At 64.4% G+C, this 19,436-nt stretch overlaps 2 protein-coding genes across 8 annotated transcripts in view; both read left to right on the top strand.

The window, feature by feature from the left end:
* The window catches only part of FURIN (furin, paired basic amino acid cleaving enzyme), a 12,917-nt gene extending 1,454 nt beyond the window's left edge, over positions 1-11,463 (top strand). The window contains exons 2-16 of the mRNA XM_021407359.1: positions 1,063-1,432; positions 4,313-4,411; positions 4,969-5,064; positions 5,173-5,301; positions 5,562-5,638; positions 5,986-6,074; positions 6,253-6,425; positions 7,204-7,416; positions 7,504-7,604; positions 7,706-7,809; positions 7,897-8,014; positions 8,894-9,073; positions 9,151-9,275; positions 9,546-9,662; positions 9,735-11,463. Of these exons, the coding sequence (XP_021263034.1) occupies positions 1,253-1,432; positions 4,313-4,411; positions 4,969-5,064; positions 5,173-5,301; positions 5,562-5,638; positions 5,986-6,074; positions 6,253-6,425; positions 7,204-7,416; positions 7,504-7,604; positions 7,706-7,809; positions 7,897-8,014; positions 8,894-9,073; positions 9,151-9,275; positions 9,546-9,662; positions 9,735-10,303 (2,370 nt within the window). The 5' untranslated portion in view covers positions 1,063-1,252 and the 3' untranslated portion in view covers positions 10,304-11,463. The remainder of the gene's footprint in view (positions 1-1,062; positions 1,433-4,312; positions 4,412-4,968; positions 5,065-5,172; positions 5,302-5,561; positions 5,639-5,985; positions 6,075-6,252; positions 6,426-7,203; positions 7,417-7,503; positions 7,605-7,705; positions 7,810-7,896; positions 8,015-8,893; positions 9,074-9,150; positions 9,276-9,545; positions 9,663-9,734) is intronic.
* FES (FES proto-oncogene, tyrosine kinase) lies at positions 13,586-19,402 on the top strand. 7 transcript variants are annotated; one of them, XM_021407688.1, is made up of 19 exons: positions 13,586-13,722; positions 14,415-14,653; positions 14,734-14,907; positions 14,982-15,078; positions 15,274-15,457; positions 15,723-15,860; positions 15,951-16,070; positions 16,149-16,271; positions 16,347-16,533; positions 16,635-16,712; positions 16,926-17,135; positions 17,465-17,587; positions 17,724-17,777; positions 17,868-17,986; positions 18,190-18,284; positions 18,405-18,528; positions 18,597-18,754; positions 18,939-19,061; positions 19,162-19,304. In XM_021407688.1, exons 1-19 carry the CDS (start codon positions 13,590-13,592, stop codon positions 19,302-19,304), a joined length of 2,622 nt encoding a protein of 873 aa, XP_021263363.1. In that variant the 5' UTR covers positions 13,586-13,589. The 7 variants fall into 7 exon arrangements, 4 of the variants coding, with proteins under 4 accessions (XP_021263363.1, XP_021263362.1, XP_021263364.1 ...); XM_021407687.1 differs by having other exon boundaries at positions 17,724-17,986; positions 19,162-19,402; XM_021407690.1 differs by lacking the exon at positions 13,586-13,722 and having other exon boundaries at positions 14,409-14,653; positions 19,162-19,402.

Below are 19,436 nucleotides of genomic sequence, written 5' to 3'. Positions count from 1 at the left end.
CCCTCCGCGCTTCCCCGTGGAGCGGTGGCCGCGGGGTGCAGCGCGCGGAGGGGCTGCCCGGTGCCCGGTGCCCGGCTCGGGGCGGGGGCTGGACGCCGGCACACGGAGTCCCCTCGGGCTCTGTCGCCTCCCCGGGGCTCGGGGAGCCCTGCCCTCTGGGAGTTGCGCTTTAGGCCGTGGCGCAGCCCCGGACCGCGGCTCCTGACTGGCGCCGGGCTGGTGCGCTGCTCCGGGCACCTTCGTGGGCTGCCGAGGGGATCCGCGCTGTGCCTGGAGTGTGGCACGCTCTGCCCGCGGCCCCCAGCACTGCCCGACCCCTCGCTCTCGCTCTGACATCTCTAGCGACCTCCCAACACCCCCAGGTATCTCCTGGCTGCACCGTGCTGACAGAGGTGATAGTACGCCTTTTTCCCGGTCCCTCTGCCTGTTTCCTCCCTGTTTTGGGGATGAGTCACGCCGGTGTCACCATGTTATGCTCCTGGGGAAGGGCAGAGCTGCGGATAGTGATAGGCAGCACAGCATGCTGTGGCCAGCGCTGCCGGATTGTTGCCTGCTAGCGGGCTGCTGGGCCTGGGGCACTGCAAGCTGAGGGCAAGGGCTCCTGCTGCTTCTCCTCCTTCTTCTGTCCTGTTTTCCCCACTGCAGCTGGTGTTTTTCTGTCTGGGAGTCCCAGGGAGCCACCCCGCTGTGCCTGGAGGTCCCTGTGTTCAGGCATGCTGGGCAGGGGCTGCATCTGCTCCCTCTCCAGGAACTTGTGCTCAGGTCCCTGGCACAGCACCTGGAGCATCTTCTTGTTCCACCTGGCAGCTCCCAGCCCCGTGCCCTGTCTGTGCTAGGCAGCAGCAGGAAGCACAGCCTCCATTTCCTCCCCTCTTTCTGTGCCCATCTCCTGCTCTGCCTTCCATGGTCGTAAGCTTAGAACATAAGTACACATTGGGCAATAAGTGAGGTAAACAGCAGCTCTGTGCCACTGCGGAACCCTCCCGGTAGCCCTGGAACCATGGGCTGCCAGCAGTGCTGGCGGAGTCCTGTCCTGTTCTGACCGCCCTCCCTCCTCCGCAGGTCGTGCTGCCATCCCGGTGCTCTGTGCCTGCTGCTGCCCTCCTGCCGCAGTCACGGCCCCATCCCCATGGTCTGTCGGGCTGCGCAGGGGCCAGCGGGGCAGAGCGGGGCCCGGTGTGCTGCAGGGCACTGACGTGGGAGCTGCCACCGCCTGGACCTCGTGCTCTGGTAGAAGACCCCCGATACTCTGATGGATCTGAGGCCCTGCTCGCTGCTCCTGCTCTGGACTCTGGTGGTTGCCCTCGCCCTCCTGGCCCGAGAGGTGTTGGCCCAGCGCGTTTACACCAACACCTGGGCCGTGCTTGTCCCTGCTGGGCCACTGGAGGCCAACAGGCTGGCCAGGAAGCATGGATTCCTTAACCTGGGCCCGGTAAGTCCCTTGCTCCCCTTTCCCCATGGGAGTGGTGTCCCCCATCACTCTGCTGCGGTCCAGGCAGGGGACAACACGGCATAGCATGTGCTGCCTGTGGGAGGTGGAAGGGGGAAAAGCCCACCCCAAACTGGGAGTGCTGAGGTTGCTGCACGTTGCTGAAGGTGAGTGGTGCCCGAGCGGTGTGGCCCCCTGGCTTCATTGGGGCAGAGGGTCTGACAGCACTGCATGTCCTTGGCCCTTGTGCTGCCCTTCAGCAGTCCTGTGTCAGCAGGTCCCACCACGCTCAGCTTTCTCTGCTGTCAGCCATTGTGGGAACGGGGCTGTGTCAGTGCCATCCCTGCAGCTGGGTGGGAAAGGGTTGGAGAGTGTGGGACTGTGTTCCTCATGGTCTTGGCTGCTCCCCAGAGGTCACCTCTTCAGACTGGCTGCAGGCTGTGCTCTGCAGAACTGTGAGCAGGACACATGACCCTGTTGTGTGTCACGTGCCATTCTCATTGGCCAGGCAGCACCTCTGGAGCCACTGGGCTGGAGGGAGCTGGGTACTGCTGCATGGAGCCTGGGGTGAGCCCTGGGGCCAGGTCAGACTGGTGGGAGCTGTGGGGCTGGCACAAACAGTGGGACTGGCAGCTGACAGATCAGAGCCTGCGTGATTCTGCTGGTGCCATGTGGTACAGTGTGGATGCTGGGGTGAACACTGTTGCCTCGGCACACAGAGCCCACTCTTCCAGGGCCAGGCACTTGGCTGGGCCATGCTGGCTCCGGCAGGAAGGAAGCGAGGGGTGAAATCCCAGAGGAAGTTGCACAACTTCTGGCTGCAGTGTCAGGACCTCGCTGGAAGCCAGCTGCTGGGAGTGTGGGGGGATGACCGCCATGGCAGCTGGCCATGACTCATCCTGCCACACAAACGTGGCCCTGGCATGGCTGTGGGTGCAGTTTGTTCAGGGAGCCCCTGGTCCTCATGCATGTTGGGAGAAGGGTGTCTGTCAAGCTCTTCAAGAGGAGTTCTGCGCTCATCCTGATGGGCCAGGTCCCACTGAGACCCCTGAGAATGGGGCACAGGGCTGAGCTGCCTTTGGCTCCCAGCCTGCCTATTGCTGAGCTGCGGTGGAGCAGGCGCATGGCAGCACCCACAGCAGAGCCCCTGCAGGGAGGTGTGGGCTCGGCTGAGCTGGAGGTGCAGGTCTGGGCATGTCTCTGCCGCCCTGGAGCCCATCCTGGTGTCTGTGCTGCAGGATGGGGCTGGGAGCTGGTGGAGGTGTCTGAACGGTGTGTGGGTGGCCACACTGTGCTCCCCAGAAGTTGTTCCTGGGATGCTCGTGCAGTGGAACAGGATGCGGTCGGGAAGAGCAGGCGCTTCTGGCTGTGCCCCAGGGAGAGGCCCTGGGTCTGTGTCTGGGAGGACCCTGCCCTCCATGGGTGCCTGGGTGCTGCCCTCGGAGATGTGCTGTCCTGCCGTGCCCCGGCCCCACCTCTGCCTGTAGAGCCTGGGTAGGTCGTGGCCATGGGACTGTGATCTCCCTGGGCCAGCAGGGGCGGAGGGGCCAGGAATGGACTGCAATCCGCGGCCGTGTGCCTGGAGCCAGTGGCCTTGCAGAGGAGCAAATGGACAGTGTCTGTGGCATGCGGGACAGAGGCAAGGGACGGTTGTGGGCAGTATGGGATGAGCTGTGCGAGTCGGCACAGCTCACACGGGATCAGCACTGACACGTGGCACGTGGAGCAGTGGGGCTGCAGGGGGCTGGGGGCAGCGCCGTCCTTGCTGAGGACAGGGACTGTGGGGATTAGGATGGCAGCGCGTGGGCTGGCAGCTCCTGGCTGTCACCACAGCGTCTGTGCAGACCTAATCCAGCCGAGTGACCGGGCAGAGCCAAGCTCTCCTTGCAGAACAATCAGGGCTCTGTTCATGCCTGTGGAGGGATGAGGGTGCTGGGAGCCAGCCTGGCACAGGGGTGTCTCACCCCAGATGTGTGGAGTGAGTGATTCCCCACGCTGGGCAGGGCCTTGTCTTGCTGCTTGTGGCTCCATGCAGGAGTGTGGGGGGTTGAACAGGCCCCTCCACAGTGCCGAGGTGTGTTCCTGCACCCTGAAGAGCACCGAGAGGCTTTGGGATGAAGTATGGCACTTGCGGTTTGCTGCCTTAGGGTTGCGGGTGCCTCTGAGCTGCCCAGGGCATCCTTCCTCCTGCTGCCTGGCTCAGGCTGGCTGCGTGCTGGCCAGGATGACACACATATGCAAAGCTCTGATAAGCTCTTGTGGCTGTCCTTAAAGGTAACCAAGCTGCTGTGCTGCAGCCTGGGGTGCTCAGAGGGAGCGTCGTCCTCTCCCCTCAGCCCTCAGCAGTCTGTGTGGTGTGGTAATGCCCTGGCTCCCAGTGGGTGGGTGAAAGCATAGCCCCTCTCCCCATATGGCCTGCAGGACATGCAGGAAGGGGTGAGGGCATGGCAGGACTGGAGAGGGCTTCAGGTTTAAAAATAACCGGTGGGGAGGCTGTAAGGCTTCCTGGGCTAGCTGGGGCCATGCTGGTGGCCATGTAGCTGCCCTGAGCCTAAGCCATGCTTTTATATGTGGGGGCTGAGCCAGGACAGCACTGCATGGCTCCATAGCTGGTAATGCGTGTCTTGGCGGGACAACTGTGTGACCCTCTGCCCCAGGACAGATATACAGATTAGAGACCAGTGCTTCCTGGGTCCTCAAAGAGAGCCCTGTCTTAGGCAAACATAAGGAAGAGCAGAGGCTCAGCTCCCCCTGCCCTGGCTGCAGCTTGGTTGGACTACTAGAGACTTATTGGTATTTGTGGCTGAGGGTGCCAGTGGGAGATGGGGTACTGGGGAAGCTGGACATTCACTCATATCCATCCTGTTCCTTCTTCTGCCCCAGATTTTCGGTGACTATTACCACTTCCAGCACCGTGGCGTGGTGAAGCGCTCCCTTTCACCCCACCAGCCCTGGCACAGCCGTTTGGCACGGGAGCCGCAGGTAGGTGGGGGGGCTGCTGGTGGGACCCTTCACCGAGCATGAGGCCAGCACTGGGCACAGAACGGGGTGAGCTGCCTCGATGCTGTGCATTCGGAGGCCATGGGGAGCCAGGGAGCCTGGCATGTGGCCAGCAAGGGCAGGGGGAGGCAGAGCCAGGATTGCTGCCGTGGGCACGGGACAGCCATGGCCCCCCAGAGGGCTCTCCATCCTCATGCCTGGGGCTCCCAGCGCAGCGATGTGGCAGGACAGCAGCCATCCCCATGCCCTGGCTACAGCCCAGCGGCCAGGCACGCTCACAGTCTGCCTGCTCCAGGTGCAGCAGGGCGTGCAGCGTGGCAGCTGCCAGGTGCTCACTGCTCAGCAGAGCTCGGTGCTCTGCCTTGTGTGCTCCTGTGGAGCAGAGCCGGTGTCAGTGAGGCTGACGCAGGGCAGGGGAGGCCAGGAGGGCCCTGGGCTGGCGGCTGATTGGGACGCTGCAGCACTGGCACTGCTGTCTGCTTTCTGGGCACAAGGAGGGCAGTGGGAGCGGAGGGAGACTCATGCCCTCTCTGTGTCAGGTGCATTGGCTTGAGCAGCAGGTGGCAAAGCGCAGGACCAAGCGAGACATTTTCATGGAGCCCACGGACCCCAAGTTCCCGCAGCAGTGGTACTTGGTGAGTGTGGAGTGAGGGGTGTGGAGGTGGCACCTGCTCTTGGCTGTGATGCCCATCACAGCACCAGCAATTGGGCGTGGCTGACAGTGTAAGGACTTCTTTCTGCAGTACAACACAAACCAGCGGGACCTGAATGTGCGTCAGGCCTGGGAGCAGGGTTACACGGGCAAGGGCATTGTGGTTTCCATCCTGGATGATGGCATTGAGAAGAACCACCCTGACCTGGAGGCCAACTATGTAAGTGTGGGGCAATCCCTGGGTTGGGCACAGGAGCCTGTGCACAGCTGGTGCTTGCTCACTGCAGCCCCAGAGCTGCATGGTGCAGATGCAGGGTTCATGCCTGCCATGGGGGCACGTAGGGGACAGCAACGGGGGCGAGCCAGAAGCCTGCTCCCTGACTCAGCCCAGCACTGAGGCGTGTGATACCAGCATGGCACTGGGCAGGTGGAGCTTGCTGGCCAAGGCAGGCACTTCTGACTGCCATGTTTGCCTTCCAGGATCCAGGGGCAAGCTTTGATGTCAACGACCAGGACCCAGACCCACAGCCCCGTTACACACAGATGAACGACAACAGGTGAGAGTGGCAGAGCCAAGGTATCGCCAGGACTCAGTGGGCAGCACTGGCCCTTGTGGATTTCAAGAGGGTGTGGGGGTGATGCCCCATGCAGAACCTCCCCTCACCTTCTGACACCAGTAATGTCCTTTGGGGCTACCCAGAGCTAGCACAGACTGTGCTGTGCCCCCTCCCCAGAACAGGGCAGACACAGCTCTGCAGTGCCCATCTCTGTGGGTTGGGCTTTGTCAGCTGCCCCATTTGGGGGAACAGGGACAGTCTGGGTACCAACCCTGCCGTCTGCAGCTGGTGTTCAGCAGCATGCTCCTCTCTGCCCATCTGAATGCTTGGTGCTGTTCTAACTGCAGGCATGGCACTCGGTGCGCTGGGGAAGTTGCTGCTGTAGCAAACAATGGGATCTGTGGCGTCGGCGTGGCTTACAATGCCCGGATTGGAGGTGGGTGCCACCCTGTCATGCGTCAGGAGCAGAGCTTGCAGCAGGGGCCTGCTCCCTCGGTGTTGCTGCCAGAGCGGCCTCTGACAGCCTGCAGCTCCAGCAGCACGGAGAGCTCTCGCTGGTGGCACCTCTGCCCCGTGGAGTGTGGCCACCCGTGATGTCTGCTCTCTGGCCCTAGGCGTGCGCATGCTGGATGGGGAGGTGACGGATGCTGTGGAGGCCCATTCCCTGGGCCTCAATCCCAACCACATCCACATCTACAGTGCCAGCTGGGGCCCTGAGGACGATGGCAAGACGGTGGACGGCCCAGCCCGGCTGGCGGAGGAGGCCTTCTTCCGAGGGGTCAGCCAGGTGAGCAATGGTTTCCTGGGGCCAGCTGAGCTCCTGCTGCTTCCCCAGGCCTCCCGTGTTGTTGCGGCCTTCCAGCAGTGAGCTGTCTCCTGGCCCATCTCCGGGATCAGGCTCCGTTGGTTTTTCTGGTTCTTCCTGCACGGCGGCTCTGAGTCAGGGCCCCTCCTGCACAGGGTGCTCCTCTCACCGGAGCCGCCCTGTTCTCTGAGCTCCGAAAGCTCAGGTGAAGTGGGGCAGTCCCTCCCTGGAGACCCACTGGGCCCTGCCTGGCTCTGCCACTCACCTCACCCCTGCCACCACTCGTCCTTCCCCTCTGTCCCCTGCTGTCAGCTCAGCCTCGGCATGGCCGTGGTGCAGCCCTGTGCTGCATTCTGCCTGGGATTCCCCGCATGGAAACATAGGCTTGCTGCTGGCAGATCCCCACGCCGCGCCAGCTCTGCCCCACACTCTGTGAGCAGAGCCATGGCACTCAGTAGCGCTCTGCAGAGCTGCTGTGGGACTGCAGGGTGCTGTGAGTTGCACGCAACTCCGCAGCCAGCCTGGATGATTTCTGAGCAGAGAAGGACATCTGTTCTTGGGAAAACCAATTCTGCAGTGCCTCTGCCACCAGTGCCATCCGGGGCAGCTCCTGTGGCCACTGTGTCCACATCCTGCCGCACAGGCCAGGAGCATCGTGCCTCTCGCTGGGTCCCAGCTGCCTGCTGTGCCCCATGGCACTCTGTGTGCCACGAGCTGCGTGCTGCACGAGCACCGGTGCTCACTCTGCTTCTGTTGTCAGGGACGCGGGGGGCTGGGCTCCATCTTCGTCTGGGCATCCGGAAATGGGGGCCGTGAGCACGACAGCTGCAACTGCGACGGTTACACCAACAGCATCTACACACTGTCCATCAGCAGCACCACGCAGTACGGCAACGTGCCCTGGTACAGCGAGGCCTGCTCCTCCACCCTCGCCACCACCTACAGTAGTGGCAACCAGAATGAGAAGCAGATAGTGAGTACCCCGAGGGGCTATGGGGCTGGGGCACATGGGACAGACTTGGGGGGCACGGCACCACCTTACCGGGTTCTTTCCTTGCAGGTAACAACTGACCTGAGACAGAAGTGCACTGAATCGCACACAGGGACATCGGCCTCAGCACCTCTTGCTGCTGGGATCATTGCTCTTGCCCTGGAAGCAAAGTAAGGCTGGACATGGAGCGGGGCTGGGCATGGAGTGGGGCCGGGCTGGGGGTTGGGGAGGGTGCCTCTTGCTGGTACCTAAGCTTCGCATCTCCCTGCAGCAAGAACCTAACCTGGCGGGACATGCAGCACCTGGTGGTGCAGACCTCGAAGCCGGCACACCTCAATGCCAATGACTGGGTCACCAACGGCGTCGGCCGCAAAGGTACCGGGGGGCAGGGGCTGGGTGCCCACAACAGCCCTGGGGTACAGGAGGCCTCAGGGTGCAGCACTGACCCTGCTGTCCCTACAGTCAGCCACTCCTACGGCTACGGCCTTCTGGACGCCGGGGCCATGGTAAGCCTGGCCAGGAACTGGATCACAGTGGGACCTCAGAGGAAATGTGTCATCGACATCCTCACGGAGCCCAAGTAAGGGCTGGTGAGCCCAGGCAGGCGCTGCCTGGTATCTGCCCCATGCGCGGCCCTGTGCAGGAGCCAAGAGACGCTCAGCACCGGGTGGGGAACGGGAGGGCGCTGGGCTCTGCTGCTGGGGCAGGGCTGGGGAGCACAGAACTGCTCTGGACACCAACTGCTGCAGCCGGGCTGGGCAGGGTGCAGCCAGGAGGCTTCTGGGCTGGGACGCTGTGGTTTTGGGAGCAGCCAGTGCGAGTCATCTCCAGACAGAGGGGCTTTCAGGGGTCAGACAGAAGCTCCTTTTACTCCTGCTTGGCCACCGCCGCAGCACAGCATCTGCCGAGTCCCGTCTGCGGCCAGGGTGGTGCCAGGCCTGGGGGGCAGGCCCTGGGCTGGGGGGAGCTAGGCTCTGTCTGTGCTGCTGCCCTGCCCTGCTCCCCTGGGCCTGGGCCCTGTGGGCAGGCGCCAGCCCCGTCTCTGCCCATCCTCGCTCCGTATGGCCACGTCCTGTGCCAGCGGCAGGGCTGGCGAGCTGCGGGCCATGGCAGGCCGTGCCTGTCCATCCCTGGCCACGCTGCGCAGGGGTGGAGCTGGCCCCTGGCTGCTGAAGAAAGGCCCCATTCACAGCTGGCACAGAGTGTGATTCAACGCGTGCTCAGCAGAGCAAAACCCTCCCTGCCCCTGGTTTCCCGGGAGCTGGGATGTGCTGCTTGGTTGCCTGCTCCCTGCCCCATTCTGGCAGTGGAGAGAGGCTGTTGGCTGCCCCGGGATTATCTCCAGCTCTACCGCTTGGTGCGGGGCTGGAGAGCAGCTGAGAGCTCCTGAGAGCACGTGAAGCCCTGTGCTCTGCCACAGCCTCACTGAGGGCACTGGGTCCACTCTGTTCCATGGCAGGGACATCGGGAAGCGCCTGGAGGTGCGGCGGAAGGTTGACGCCTGCCTGGGGAAGGCCAACTACATCAGCCGGCTGGAGCATGCACAGGCACGGCTGACGCTGTCCTACAACCGGCGGGGGGACTTGGCCATCCACCTCGTCAGCCCCATGGGCACCCGCTCCACCCTCCTGGCTGCCAGGTTGGTGCTGGGCAGTGGGATGGCAGCTGGCAGTGGGTCCCCGGCTGTGTCGCCCACACCGTCCCCTCTCTCCCCAGACCCCACGACTACTCAGCTGATGGCTTCAATGACTGGGCCTTCATGACGACACACTCGTGGGACGAGGACCCCTCTGGGGAGTGGCGGCTGGAGATTGAGAACACTAGTGATGCCAACAACTACGGTAGGGCTGCTGTCACCACCTTGATGTGGCAGTGGGAGCGGTGCCTGTGCCCGGCTGGCACCTGGTACTGTTCAGTGACCAGGCTGGGGAGGGGACAGAGTTGCTCTGGGCTGGGGGGGCTCTGAGGTGGCCTGTCTTTCGCAACCCCATCTGTGCTTGTCCGTGGAGATGTCCCTGTGGCCCCCATGCACCCCATGGTGGTGTTGGTGCCCGCCCTCCCTGTGTGAGGTCTATGGGTGCACTGCTGGTGCTCACCCCATGTTGTTCCAGGCACGCTGACCAAGTTCACGCTGGTGCTGTACGGGACGGCCACTGACCCCCCTGGACTCTCCAACCAGCTGGAGAGCAGCGGCTGCAAGACCCTGACCCCCAGCCAGACCTGCGTGGGTGAGTGCAGGGTCCCACTGGGGGGATGGGTGTGCGGATGACCCTCCCTCTGCTGACCCTTCTTTCCTGCAGTCTGTGAGGAGGGGTACTACCTGCACCAGAAGAGCTGTCTGAAGCGCTGCCCCCCCGGCTTTGCACCTGGCGTGCAGAGCACACACTACACCCTGGAGAACAGCGTGGAGCCCATCACACCCCAGCTCTGCCTGCCCTGCCACCCCTCCTGCGCCACCTGCACGGGGCCCGGCCCCAACCAGTGCCTGACCTGCCCCGCGCACTCCCACTTCAGCAGCCTGGACCTCTCCTGCTCCCACCAGACACAGAGCAGCCGTGCATCCCCCGCCCTGGTGGAGAGCGAGGGGCAGCCTGAGGCCCCCCCTCCAGCCAACCCCCTCGTCCTCATCGCCAGCCTCAGCTGCGTCCTCATCGTCGTCATCTTCATCACCGTCTTCCTGGTGCTGCAAGTGCGCTCTGGGTTCAGCCTGCGGGGTGTGAAGGTCTACGCCCTGGACAGCGGCATCATCTCCTACAAGGGGCTGCCCTCCGACATCTGGCAGGAGGAGGGCCCTTCTGAGTCGGACATTGAGGAGTGCGAAGTGCACAACGAGAGGACTGCCTTCATCAGAGACCAAAGTGCCCTTTGATGAGCCCTCCGCCCCTCCCTCCCCCTCCCGGCACCGCGGGGCCAGGGCAGGCGAGGCCGAGGGGCCTGGACTCTGCCCCCACTCCCCTCCGCGGCATTCTGGGGCTCCCCACCGCTGGTACCGTCCTCAGCCCTGCGCTGTCCCCGTCCCAGACCATCTCTCACAGCCTCGTGTCCATGCTGTGCCCTGTGCTGGTGTGTGGCCAGACCCTGGCGCTGGCTCTGTGCTGGCAGCCGCGTTCCCTACCCTGGGCAGGCGGTTGCTGGGGCCACGCATGGCTGCGGGGATGAGGGCTGGGTGCCCTCGTTGGTCTTGCCCTGACCGGGCTACCTGAGTCAGGGGCAGCTCTATCTCACCAGCCCGAGCACGGCCTCTCCTGTGCTGCTGTCCTGAGGCCCACCAGGGCTCTGCCTGCCTCGGCTCCCCGCCGCCTCCCCAGGGCCTGTCTGCCTCCACCCGCGCCCTTCAACAGCAATAATGGCCAGGCCTCAGCCCCCTACCTCCTTGCCTGCTGCTGCCCGTCCCACCACAGCCACCTGCAGCGCGGATCGGAGCCCAGTGATGGAGCGTGTGGGCATGGCAGCGCCTTCCCCTGTGCCCAAGGTTGTGCCCCAGTGCAGGGAGGGCCCCCTGCTCAAGCCCCAGCCCCTGTTCTGCCCCGGGCAGGGCTGCGGTGCTGCGGGGTCTGTTGGGCAGCGCTGCTGCCCGCTGCGCCCGGCTCCGCCTGCACCCTGCCAAGGCCGGGCAGAGCCTGCTGTGCTGGCAGTCCCGGCCCCACTGCCCCAGCCCCGATGTGCCTTTCCCCCACTTGGTGACAATCCGTTCTGCTCCCACCCAGAGCCCCCGGCACCCCCCTGCCCTCAGCCCATTCCCTGCACGGTGGGGGCTGGTGCCGCCCGCCCCTTTGCCGTCCGCCGCCGCTGCACACTGGGGCTGTGGCACGGGCTCCTGCCTGCCCCACGCCAACCCCGGCCCATGGACGGAGCTGCTGGCGGGGGGCCACAGGACTATTTTTCTATAATAACTTTTTGGTGCACAGTAATTTTTTCTTGTAATTTAATCAGTCGGGAGCTGCCTCCTGAGCCCGTTTTTAATTTAATGGATGTGGATATAACGCTAGAGAGACTGAGTTATTAAATGTTCAGAACTATGCAAACCAGCTCCGCTGCCTGTGCTATGTATCCTGTTGCTCTGAGGTTGCAGGGGTCCCTGGGCAGGGCTGAGACCTTCCCACCCCCCCCAAGAAGTCAGGAGCCCCCCCAGCGCTGGGGGCTGTGGGCTGAAGCTGTGCTGGCACCCAGGCAGTGGTTGTCCCATTCACCTGAGTGACAGGAAGCAGCTGCTTATCGTAAACCCGCAGTGAGGGGAGCTAATTTTGGCTGCAGCAATGTGGGGGAGCAGGCTGCAGAGCTCACGCTGCAGCAACGTCCCAGTGCAGCCCCTTCAGCTGCAGCACGATGCCTGTGGGCAGCGCGGGATGAACAGCCAGGTGTCCCCGGCCCAGCTCCCACCATGGATGGGCTGCGGTGCTGCGGGCAGAGCCAGCCCCAGCCCCACTGTTCCCCTGGCCCCAAGGTGAGCTCTGAGCTGCGTCCCTCACATGTTTGCTTGGAGGCAGCTCCTTTCTGCAGAGCCCCTCATGCCGTCCTGGCCGCAGCATCTTCCTGTGGTCACCAGCAGTTCCCTGTTGTGCACGCATGGCTGTAGGAGCTGCTGCCAGGGCTCTCCCCTCTCTTGCTTACCTGAGGCCGCACCGCAGCCAGGCGTCCGCTGCCATCGGCTGAGGGCTGTGTGGGGCTGAGCTGGTGGCTCCAGGCAGGAGCAAACGGGCACTGGGATGGGATGCGGCCATCAGCTGCGCAGTGCCGGTGCAGCCCCATGCAGCACAGCAGTGCTGAGCTCTGCTGCGGAAGAGGGGATGGAGGATGTGAAACTGGGTGAGCTGCAGCGCAGCCCGCAGTGACCTTCCTGCTGCAGGCAGCGGTCAGGGCTGCTGGGGAGCAGGGCTGTCTGCAATCACAGTTACAGACAGGGCCCTGCGGCTTGGCTGTCCTCACAGACGTGGTCCAGTGCAGTCAGACTCCAGCCCCGGGGAGCCCGGTGTCCCCAGTGCCAGCCCAGTGCTGGCATGGACAGCCCGCTCTGCCCAGGAGGAGCCAGGCGATGCCGGGCTGGGATAAGCTGCGAGCTGGCACAGCAGTCGCTGAACTTGTGCAAATGCTGCAAATGTCCAAGGAGCAAGTGGTGCACATGGACACTGCTGTATGACCAGCAGCTCAGAAAATAAAACAGTTCCAGGGCAGGCTTTGGGGCCAGGCAGTGGTGGCTGGAGGCAGGTTAGCGTGTGCCACTGCACACAGCAGCTGCAGTGCTGCTGCTCTGACCCTGAAACGTGCTGTGAGAAAGGCCGTTTCCAGGGTGACTGGTACCAACAGTGCCCAGGAGCTCCAGCAGCGTGGGGTGCCATGCTGTGCTGTGCTGTGCCGTGCTGTGCTGCCCAGTGCTGTGGTGTGCCGTGCTGTGACATTGCAGTGTTCCTTGGCGTGACCACCGAGGCATTGCTCAACCGTGGGAAGGCAAGTCAGGAACTTCCTTACGAAGTGGAAGCCGCTTACTTGTGACTTGCAGGTGACCACGGCATCACCTTGGGACCAGAAGCCACTGCCTGGAAGAGGAGGGGGTCCCAATGAAGCTGCTGGTCTGAGCTGCAGCCGGAGCATGTGCAGCAGTGCTGGTCAGTGGTGCCTGCCCTGGCACAGCCCAGCGATCCCATCCCATCATGGCACAACTCGGGTGTGCTGAGGGGTGAAGTTTAGGGGTCTGCCCAAGGCTGCAGGCACCCTGGGAGCATCACAGCGTGCTGGGCCACAGCTCCGTGTGTGCCCATGCGTCAGCTGATGTCTGAGGGCCACACTCAAGGGGTGGTGTCAGAATGGCCCCCTTCCATAGGGCTGCACAGAGCCGTGGTGCCCCGCCAGCCCCTGCAGCAGGGACGAGGAGAGCAGCTGCAGACACAGGCATGGCTGAAAGGGCTTTGCTGGGTCAAACTTCTGAGGGGCCTGGGCTGAGGACAGGGTCCACAAGGGCAGTGCACCTCAGCCTGGCCCAGCCGAAAAAGAGCCCTGGTCTCCTGCAGGGCCGAATCCTGCAGAGAAAGGCCTTGGTGCATGGTCGCTGGCAGAGGCAGCAGGACTGGGGGCTGGCAGCCACAGCGAGGCTGTGTGACGGAGTCGGCCCCGATTACTGTGGACTGGCAGGGAGGGGAGGAAGCGCAGGAAATCTCGCAATGGCTGTATGGTCAGTGCAGGGTTTCCTGTTCCTCTCTGGGTGCCGGAGCTGCGTCAGGTCAGTTGCACCAGCCCCAGCCCCAGGAACACACCAGCACCAGCGCTGCGGCAGGGACCTGGCAGCACACGCAGGTTGGAGGCACCGTGCCCAGCAACATGCTGACGGGATGGGGACCTCTCTGTAGGGCTGGGGGGGGTAACCGCCCTGTTCCTCTGTTGGGTTGTGGTCTCTGCTGGGACATCTTGCCCTGCGCGGAGCTGGGCTGCGGCACCCTATCGCTTCTGGCTGCTCCACTGCCGCAGGGCTGGGCAACCCGGGGCCATGGCTGGGCTCCTGTTGGCCATGCGCAGGGGCACCTCCAGGCTTGGCACTTTTCCCTGGAGCTTGGCACCCCGTTCCCCTCCCTGCCTGGCTGTCCCTGACATAGGCAAAGGGGTGACCCCGCACTAGAGCAGTATGGGGTCAGAGCTGCTGGAGCCGCATGGGGTCGGGGCTCCTGGGCATGGTGGGGGCACTGTGCCACTGCCCTCGGTCACATGGCAGAGTGATACTGGTTTTTGATCTCGTGCTTCCTCCTCCCTGGCACTGTCCCCGTGGCAGCTCCTGCTCCACGCTGGGCACACGCAGCCCTCCCAGCTGCTTTGAATGTGTTTTGCAAGGCAGATCGCGTAGGTTGTGGTCTGTCCCTCCCAGTGCAGGGCTGGCTTGGGCGCAGCTGTGGGGAGATGGGGGGGGGTGGCATGGGAGTCAGAAGGGCCTTGGCCATAGCTGAGCACCATGCAGGGTTCAGAGCCACGGCTCAGGCTGCCCCGCTGCTCCACAGCCCCTTCCCACCAGGACCACAGTGCCATGGGCTTTGGGCCAGAGCTATGGTGCCCGAAGGGGCACAGTGCGCTGCTGCGGCTGCAGGACAGCGAGCTGCGCCTCCTGGAGCTGATGAAGAAGTGGATGTCGCAGCGTGCCAAGAGCGACCGGGAGTATGCAGGGATGCTGCACCACATGTTCTCTCAGCTGGAGAAACAGGAGCTCCGTGCCGGTGACCACAGCAGCCAAATCGGGGAGGTAGGGACACTTCAGTGCACCCCCTGACCCGACACAAGCGGGCGGCCATCCCCACGCCGTGCTGACACCCTGTCCTGCAGTCGTGGTGGGTCCTGGCAAGCCAGACCGAGACACTGAGCCAGACGCTGCGGCGACACGCGGAGGAGCTGGCAGCAGGACCGCTGGCCAAGCTGAGCGTGCTGATCCGCGACAAGCAGCAGCTTCGCAAGGCCTTCAGCGAGCAGTGGCAGCAGCTCAGCCAGGAGTACGCCCGGGTAGGGCCCTGTGGGCAGTGGGGGGGCTTGGCCCTCACCCTGAACCCTCTCTGCTGATGACATCTCCTCTGCAGACCACGCAGCAGGAAATGGAGAAGCTGAAGGCACAGTACCGCAGCCTGGTGCGTGACAGCACCCAGGCCAAGCGCAAGTACCAGGAGGCCAGCAAAGGTGGGTGCCAGCCCCTTCCCCACGCACCCCCCGCCGTGCCCTACCATCCCCCCTACCGGCCCCCGATGAGCCCCACCAGCGTGTCAGGGACACCCGGACCCCCCGCTGCCCTATGGGACCCACGGCGCAGCCCTGGGGATGCCGCGGGAGCAGAGGTGCTGAGGGTTGGGTGTCTCTCACGGCATCTCCCTGCAGACAAAGAGCGGGAAAAGGCGAAGGAAAAGTACGTGCGCAGCCTCTGGAAGCTCTATGCCCTGCACAACCAGTACGTGCTGGCTGTGCAGGCAGCCACGCTGCACCACCAGCACCACTACCAGCGTGCGCTGCCCACCCTGCACGAGTCCCTCTACAGCCTGCAGCAGGAGATGGTCCTAGTTCTGTAAGAGCCCTGCACCCCGCTGCCCCACACCGGCAACCCCTCTCTTCCTGCACCCTTGCTGCCCTTGAGAACTGGAGATGTTCCCTCCTCCTGCCAGAGCCCTCAGCCTCAGGCACTGTCCTCGCCCCATTGCCTGCCCCTTACACACCCTTTCCCTGGCACCAGAGCCATCGTGGCTGGGGTCAGCACCTCGTGGCTGGGGCTGTGGGCACTGCGGGCCATGGGGCACAGGAGGTGACAGCTCCCAGTGCGTGTGTCCCTGCAGGAAGGAGATTCTCGGGGAGTACTACAGCATCAGCAGCCTGGTGCAGGGGGACGTACTGGCCATCCACCAGGAGATTGCCCGCGCCATTGAGATGATCGATCCCGCCACCGAGTACAGCAGCTTTGTCCAGTGCCACAGGTATGGTGGAGTGGCTGTGAGCACGGTGCAGCGCAATGCTGCTGGGTGGGTGCAGCAGAGCAAGCATCAGTGCTGCGCCGGGTCCCGCAGGTACGACTGTGAGGTACCACCAGCTGTGACCTTTGATGAGAGCTTGCTGGAGGAGACAGAGAGCCTGGAGCCGGGGAAGCTGCAGCTGAATGAGCTGACCATCGAGAGCGTGCAGCACTCGTGAGTGAGGCCGGGCCACGGGCAGGGGGGCTGGCAGGCACGTGGCTCAGCACCCATCCAGCACCCGTGTCCTCACAGCCTGACATCCATCGAGGAAGAGCTGGCAGCCAGCAGGGAGGCAGCGAGTGGCAAGGAGCAGCGGGTGTGGGAGCTGCAGGCTGAGCTCCAGGGCGAGGAGCTGGCGCTGAGCCCTGGGGAGCGGTGAGGTGCAGGGGGTGGCAGGTCTGGGCTGGGGCTGGGTGGGCAGGGGCTGAGCCCACTGTGTCACATCCCCAGGGTGCACTTGCTGGGCAAGCGTCAGGGGCTGCAGGAGGCCCAGCAGCAGCTGCAGGGCTGCCTCTGTGCTCAGGCCAAGCTGCAGGCGCAGCGGGATTTGCTGGCCAGCAAGCTGGCAGAGCTGGGCTCCGGGGAGCCCCTTCCCGCCTTGCCCCTTCAGGAGGACCAGCAGTCAGTGTGCTTCACGGTGAGTACCCCCCATGGCCACCAGAACCACAGGGCTGGGGCATGCTGGGCTCCTGTGGCTCCACACAAGGTCCCTTTGGGAGACAGAGCATTTTCCCCCAGGAGCAGGAGCGCAGTGGGGTGACTGCATTGGAGACCATCAAGAACCACATCTCAGGCATCTTCAGTCCCAGGTTCTCGGTGAGGCCCTGGGCACCTGCAGCCACTCTGACCCTGCCCTGATGAGCCTCCCAGCCCCTTGGCACCCACTGCCCCTCTCCTGCTCCGCAGCCCTGCTTCCAATGCTCTCAAGCCCCACTCTCCACCCTGCAGCAGCCCCTCTGCTCTGCTGCCCCTACCCTGCACTGCTGCAGGACGTAGGGGCACGGCTGGGCTCACATCATCTTCCCCCAGCTGCCGCCTCCGGTGCCCCTTATCCCAGAGGTGCAGAAGCCACTGTGCCAGCAGGCCTGGTACCACGGGGCCATCCCGCGCTCGGAGGTGCAGGAGTTGCTGAGCTGCAAAGGGGATTTCCTGGTGCGGGAGAGCCAGGGGAAGCAGGAGTATGTGCTCAGCGTGCTGTGGGATGGGCAGCCCCGGCACTTCATCATCCAGGCTGCCGATGTGAGTGACCATGGCACCGGGGGAGGCCCGGCACCAGGCAGGTGCTCGAGGTCTGCCCTGGACGTGCAGCCACAGGGAGTGACCCTGGTGTCAGTGTGCATGATGTGTGCATGCGGCTGTGACCCTGCGTGTGTCCTTGCATGGACCAAACCTGGAGCACAGGGTGTGAGCCTGCATTGCGCATGTGAACACAAGCTTGTGCTATGTGCACGTATGCAACCTCACACATGCACCCCATGCGTTCACACACCCCGTGTGTGCAGTCCTCCATGCACGTCTCCTACCACATGTGCACGCAGACGTGACCCTGCGGCCTTCCCTCCCTGCAGAACCTGTACCGCCTGGAAGGGGACGGCTTTCCCACCATCCCGCTGCTCATCGACCACCTGCTGCAGAGCCAGCAGCCCATCACCCGCAAGAGCGGCATCGTCCTGACCAGAGCCGTGCTCAAGGTGAGGGTGGGCAGTGGGAGGTGGCAAGAGCCCCTTCACCTGTCTCCGTCCGTCCGCATGAGGGGGAGCTGCAGGGCAGGGGTTCGCACTGCTGGAGCTGGGGGCTGCTCACAAAACTCGGCTCCGCTGCCCGCAGGACAAGTGGGTGCTCAACCACGAGGACGTGCTGCTGGGGGAGCGCATTGGCCGGGTGAGTTGGGTACTCGGTTCTGGCAGCAGTATAGGGCCGCCCGCGGGCGCGCATTGGCAGCTCGGCCAGCACCTCCGTGTCCCTCGGCAGGGGAACTTCGGGGAGGTGTTCAGCGGCCGCCTGCGTGCTGACAACACCCCCGTGGCGGTGAAGTCCTGCCGGGAAACCCTGCCGCCCGAGCTGAAGGCCAAGTTCCTGCAGGAAGCCAGGTCTGTGTGGCTGTCGCTGTCCCGGCCCACCTGTGAGTCCTAAGGACTTGGGTCTGCTCACACCCACTGGGATGCAGCGGTGTTGTGGCTGAGCGCTGTGTCCCTGTGCCGGCTGCGCAGTGTCCCTGGGACAGCACAGAGGTGGCTGTGTTGGGGGCAGCTGGGCCCCCGCCTGCTCGCAGTGCCATTTGTTGTCCCCGCAGGATCCTCAAGCAGTACAGCCATCCCAACATCGTCCGACTCATCGGTGTCTGCACCCAGAAGCAGCCCATTTACATTGTCATGGAGCTGGTGCAGGGTGAGTCCTGCAGCCTCTGCAGCCCCGGTGTGCGTGTGAGTGAGCTCAGCCCGGCACTCGACCTCGCTCACCGCAGTGCACTAGAGCGGCTGCCCCCCAGCTCCATGCTCTGCGTTGCAGGAGGGGACTTCCTGAGCTTCCTGCGCAGCGAGGGGCCCCACCTGAAGGTGAAGGAGCTGATCAAGATGACGGAGAATGCCGCGGCGGGCATGGAGTACCTGGAGAGCAAGCACTGCATCCACAGGTGTGTTGGGGGCAGTGGAGCCAGGACCCCTTTAATGGGGGCGCAGCTGATGGCCCCGAGCCCCCCAGGGACCTGGCCGCCCGTAACTGCCTGGTGACAGAGAAGAACACACTGAAAATCAGCGACTTCGGGATGTCGCGGCAGGAGGAGGATGGTATCTACGCCTCCACGGGGGGCATGAAGCAGATCCCCGTGAAGTGGACTGCGCCAGAGGCTCTGAATTACGGTATGGAGTGGCATGGGCACAGCCTATGACCATCATAGCACCAGAGAGGGAACCGGGGAAACTGCGCAGTGGAATGCCAGAGCTTGGGCGGCAACACCCTGCAGCCCCCTGGGGCGGGCGGCCGGGAGAGGGGCTCCCCCCGGGCGGCGGTGTCATTGTGCCCCACTGCCCACCGCATCCCCAGGCCGGTACAGCTCGGAGAGCGACGTGTGGAGCTTCGGGATCCTGATGTGGGAGGCCTTCAGCCTGGGCGCCGTGCCTTACGCCAACCTCAGCAACCAGCAGACGCGCGAGGCCGTCGAGCAGGGTGAGCAGGCAGCAGGGCCGGGGGACCTCGAGCCGTTCCCGACGGGACCGCGGGACCGGGGCCGCCGTCCGTCCGCCCCGTCCATCCCTGCTGCCCGCAGGCGTGCGGCTGGAGCCCCCCGAGCAGTGCCCCGAGGACGTGTACCGCCTGATGCAGCGCTGCTGGGAGTACGACCCGCGCAGGCGGCCGAGCTTCGGCGCCATCCACCAGGACCTCGTCGCCATCCGCAGGCGGCACCGCTGAGCGGCTGCGCCCGCCCGGGCGGCGGGGCCGGAATGCGGCGGGGCCGGAGGTGCGGGGGCGCGCGGGTGCGCTCCCGCGGAATAAAAGTCGGCTCTGCAGCGCTGCGCGTGTCGTGGGCTCCGCCGGGCGGCG

The sequence above is a fragment of the Numida meleagris genome, chromosome 9 (genome assembly GCF_002078875.1).
Source record: "Numida meleagris isolate 19003 breed g44 Domestic line chromosome 9, NumMel1.0, whole genome shotgun sequence".
Lineage (NCBI taxonomy): Eukaryota > Metazoa > Chordata > Aves > Galliformes > Numididae > Numida > Numida meleagris.
Note: the sequence above shows the minus strand (reverse complement) of the source record. Positions and strands in the feature narration are given on the sequence as shown.